The following is a 5,000-nucleotide window of genomic DNA, read 5'->3' as shown; positions in this document are numbered from 1 at the left end:
TGTGTGTGTGTGTGTGTGTGTATGTGTGTGCGCATGTATATGAGTGTGTGTGTGTTACATTACATAACATTGTCTCATCTCTCTCACAGCTAAGTTCTTGGGGAATCAGCAGTTGAGCTACGGACAGAACTTCTCCTTCTCGCTGCGTTTGGATCGCGGCGTGCGTCACCCGTCCACTAATGATGTCATCATGGAGGGCGGCGGCCTCCGAGTCTCCGCCTCCCTAGGGGACCTCAGATCCATCGTGCCCTGTGGACAGAAGATCAACTACAGCTTCAAGTAAGAACATGGTTCAAGTAATTATTTTTTTTTTTTTCTTGAGGTATTGATAATTCCTTTATTTATTTTTTAATTTTTTTATTCTTTATTTTTTCTTTATGTTTTTTTATTGATAATTATCTTATAGCCTATATATATATTTATTTAAAAAAATGTATTCATGATTTTTGATCATTATTAACTCCATTTTGTCTAGATAGATAGATGGATGGATAGATAGATAGATAGATAGATAGATAGATAGATAGATAGACAGACAGACAGACAGACAGACAGACAGACAGACAGACAGACAGACAGACAGACAGACAGACAGATAGATAGACAGACAGACAGACAGACAGACAGACAGACAGACAGACAGACAGACAGACAGACAGACAGACAGACAGACAGACAGACAGACAGACAGACAGATAGATAGATAGATAGATAGATAGATAGATAGATAGATAGATAGATAGATAGATAGATAGATAGATAGATAGATAGATAGATAGATAGATAGATAGATAGATAGATAGATCTAAGAAGTAATTAATTGTCGTTATGTAGAGTATATACAGTCATGGACAAAAGTGTTGGAACCCCTGGAACTCTGTCAGATAATACTCTGTCTCACCCAGAAATTGATTGCAATAACAAGTGCTTTGGCATTAATATTTATGTTACATCTGTTTCCAACTGAAAAACACCAACAAAGAAAATACAAAAATGCCAAATCGGATACAATTTTACACAAAACTCAAAAAATGTGCCGGACAAAAGTGTTGGCACCCTGAACTTAATACTTGGTCACACACAAACCTTTAGAAAAAATAATTGACCATGTCTGTTTACATTTGTGTTTTTAAGGTTTTGAAATGAGAAATGTTTTGAAATAAAAATTCATAACTGGAGAAATGCTGGATTTTCTACGAATGTTTATGATAAAAGAATAAAAAATTATATATTTTAAACACACTTATTATCTATCTATCAATACACAGTTTAAAATGCATTCTTCAAAGGTACCCGACCATGTAGAATGTCCTTAACCTCCTTTTCTTTGGCACACACTTTAATATTTCACACACACACACACACACACACACACACACACACACACACACACACACACACACACACACACACACACACACACACACACACACACACACACACACACACACACACACACACACACACCTTATTTCTAGTGAAAATTCCTGAGTCTGAGCGAGTACAAACAAACCTTCTCATGTGGAAAGAGTCTCAACAGACACAATGTTTTACTCTCATGTAAATACAAAACGATTGAACACACACACACACACACACACACACACACACACATACACACACACACACACACACACACACACACACACACACACACACACACACACACACACAGTCACTGACAGTAAAAATGCAACAGGTTTACGCACGTTCAAAAGCCTGCGAGGTATTCTTTGGAAAGGAGTGGTGCATTTGATTTCATTTGATTGAGGAGGATTACTGAAAATGACTTCTATAGTATTTGACTTTTATTTATTGGTGTGAATGCTGAAAGCATTCACAGCTTTGATATTCACCGCATTTATTATTCTTATTCTTATTATTCCGCCCGCTTTTCATGCACGTCCATATCTTCAACATGCTTCATTCCACAAACTTCCTTCAACTATCCTCATATTCAGCCCATTTTCCACATGTCTGCTTTCATTCAAAAATTTCAAAAAAATTAATAACTTCATAATTAATAGCAATTAAACAAAAATTATTTAACATTGAAGCGGATAGGAGCAGCATTCCAAACCGCTAAAACTTCCTCTGCTTTGAAACCTATCTCCTCCCGCATTTTTTCAGCTAGAGACTCCATTCAAACGTTAAACAATTCACATTAATTACAGCTATTAAAAACTTATTCAACTTTTTAAAATCTTCAACTGTCTTTGAACAAACACAGTTTTAGTTTTAAGCTTTTTTCAACCTCTTTCTAAATTTATAATGGGATCCGGATGGGACGGAATGTTCAGAGGCAGACTGGGGAAACCAACTGTTACAGTGTAGAACTGGTGTAAAAATACACCAAAACCTTCCACTTAACTGCCTCTCACTCCCACAAATTAAACCCTACGTGGATAATTTTTACATCAAAATGTAGGACATATTCTGCCGGTCGCATAGATGTGACTACTGAAGCAATCGGACTTACACAATGGGAGGTCTGGGCTTCCAAGCTAAATGGTGTCCAACCAACTGCCGCCTTGATAACTGAGACATGACATTTCTGGAGAAAGGCAGACTGTACCACACCTTTAAAATGCTCTGGTTCTCATATTCTTCACATTACAGACATAATCTTCACACTGTGTCTTCATCAGATTCTTCTGGTTCTGAAAATAAAATAATTTTTTTCAGTTAGACTCAGGGTCCATCAGTTAGAGGCAGCGGTTTGAGGTGACGTTTCGGATGAAATTACCTCTCTGAGGCCTCTAAAAGGTGGGATTTCTGCCTGATCACAGACCCTCAATAAGACATACACTCACCTTGGTGACTCACTCTGCCCATTAAAGGGCAATTTCACTTTTTTTTCTTGATTATTTTTTTCTTTTTTCCGCTTTATTAGACAGTTCGGAGAGGCACAGTTGAAATGGGGCAAACACTCTGCTCTTTGAAGGCCTATTTCACACATAATTTTTTTTTTCATGTCTTTCAATTATAATTTGATCTAGACATTTTTAAATATTCAACAACATTCCTATTAGAGTTCAACAATTCACTACTGTTCATACTTAAGACTATATTACTTTTCCACATCTTCATAGTCCTTTAGCTGATTCATATACATTCTCTCTCTAGGTCGTCCTCAGGCAGCAGTTTAGACTTATGCGTTCATTTAAAACCTCTGTCTGTGTGATCTGGTTGGGGACAGAAGTGTCTGTACGTGTGTAGATTAGCAGCTGTTTACACTTGACACTGATTAGCTCTCTGTCACCATGGTGACACCATTGGCACGTGCACCTGTCTTTGACTCAAAACTCCAATCCCTTAAAGCCTGTTACATATTCCGCGAGAAGAAAGAACAAAGTTCTCGGTGACAGAGTTGCGAGAAGAAAATGACGTTCGAGACCTCCCCGGAGTAAGACATTTTTAGAATTTAAAGTGCAGGTAAACTTTGCACACATGTCAATCATGACTCAAAGATGACCTCATATGATTGTAGAGAACCAACATTCCAAATAATACACATTTTTTTATACATTGTATTATTCACCTATGCTGCAGTGTCTAATTTTTTCACTGTAATATTTGGCAAAACTGTCATAATAGCCATTCAGCTATATGTAGGTGAAGTAGTCTGAAAATATTTTTTCATCACTTTGCTCCCCCCTGCCTCTGTGTGCTGCCCCCTAAAATTGCCACCGCTCATGTTAATTTTGACCAATCAGAGCAGGCTCAGATACTCCGTTCTTATTGGCTGTGGGACTGTCTGTTCACTTGGCAACGACGTTGATGCGTCAGTTGCGTGAGCGTTCACGACCCTAGCAGTCTGAAACTACTGTTTGGCCCTACTAAGGCAGACAGCGAATAGCAATGTCTTCACCAACGAACTATCTATACTATACTATCTATGCAACGAACCCTCAATTTACCATTCCCCGGATACCAACAACTAACACGGTGGGAGGACAGTGTGTACACAGAGACTGAGAAACACCGAGGAGGAAATGTAGTCGGGCGGCTGTTGCTGTATGAAGCCGAGACGTGTGGAAAGTGAGCCAGGAGAATGGGCTTCCTTTGGCTGTGCTTTAGCTGATAAACCAAGTTAGCACCGGTCGGATAGCATTAGTTAACTCACCCGGTTGACGCGTTAGCCAGAAGCTAGCTCCGCCTGCACGGGACTCCCGTGGCTCCTCTCCGCACTGTGGCTGGATAGCCTGCGCCGGTGTGCCCCACGAAGCACACCAGTTCGGACTGGTCCGCTGCCACAATGTAACATATATTCGAACAAACATGTTGTTTTACACTTGTTGATTTGATTATGCTATCTTCTCTATCTTAAGAGGTCAATAAGATTATCATCAATATCCTTTCTGAAATGTTTTGTGTACAGGTTTATCATAAAATAACTGGGACTTGAAGGTAAAGTGATAGGTATTATCAAATTTGAATATTGCGGTTTAAAATAATAATGTGGTGAAATGTTATTTTATGGTGAGAAATAAACACTGAACAAACTAGTGTCTCACTAGGTTTCTCCGTTTCCGTCTGACCAGGGCAAGTCTTTCAGTCTTACCTTTTAAAATATCACCTCCTCTCCTCCTTATAACACAAATCTGGTGGTGTACTGGAAAGTGCTTTGGATTGTGGTCTCAAAGGTCACAGGTTCAAGATAAGTGTTTGCCATCAAATTTTATCCTGCTAAATGTGCATCTGACTTAGCCTGGAAATCCAGACCCTGATATCTTGAACGATAGAGGGTCTGGCCACGATCAATAGTAATTTCCAACTCAAGGGGCGGCTCCTACTCGTGCATTTCAAATGACACTGCACGCAGTTGGATAGCACTACAACCAATCAGAGCGATGCACAAGGTGACGTAAGCCCCTTTCGTTTAGCAAACAGCTGTTCAACTGTTAAATTAAACGTTTGCCGTGGTCGGTCGGCAAAACAGAACATTCCACTTACTTGCTAATGAAAGATTTGAGTGCCGTCTTCCAAATCGTAAAGGG

At 39.3% G+C, this 5,000-nt stretch overlaps 1 protein-coding gene across 1 annotated transcript in view; it reads left to right on the top strand.

Moving 5' to 3' along the window:
• Positions 1–5,000, top strand: part of lamc2 (laminin, gamma 2) — a 34,678-nt gene that overhangs the window by 8,679 nt on the left and 20,999 nt on the right. The window contains exon 6 of the mRNA XM_080033572.1: positions 90–279. Coding sequence (XP_079889698.1) covers positions 90–279 — 190 coding nt within the window. The remainder of the gene's footprint in view (positions 1–89; positions 280–5,000) is intronic.

The sequence above is a fragment of the Ammodytes marinus genome (assembly GCF_949987685.1).
Source record: "Ammodytes marinus genome assembly, chromosome: 9".
In the NCBI taxonomy this organism is placed as follows: Eukaryota; Metazoa; Chordata; class Actinopteri; order Uranoscopiformes; family Ammodytidae; genus Ammodytes; species Ammodytes marinus.
Note: the sequence above shows the minus strand (reverse complement) of the source record. Positions and strands in the feature narration are given on the sequence as shown.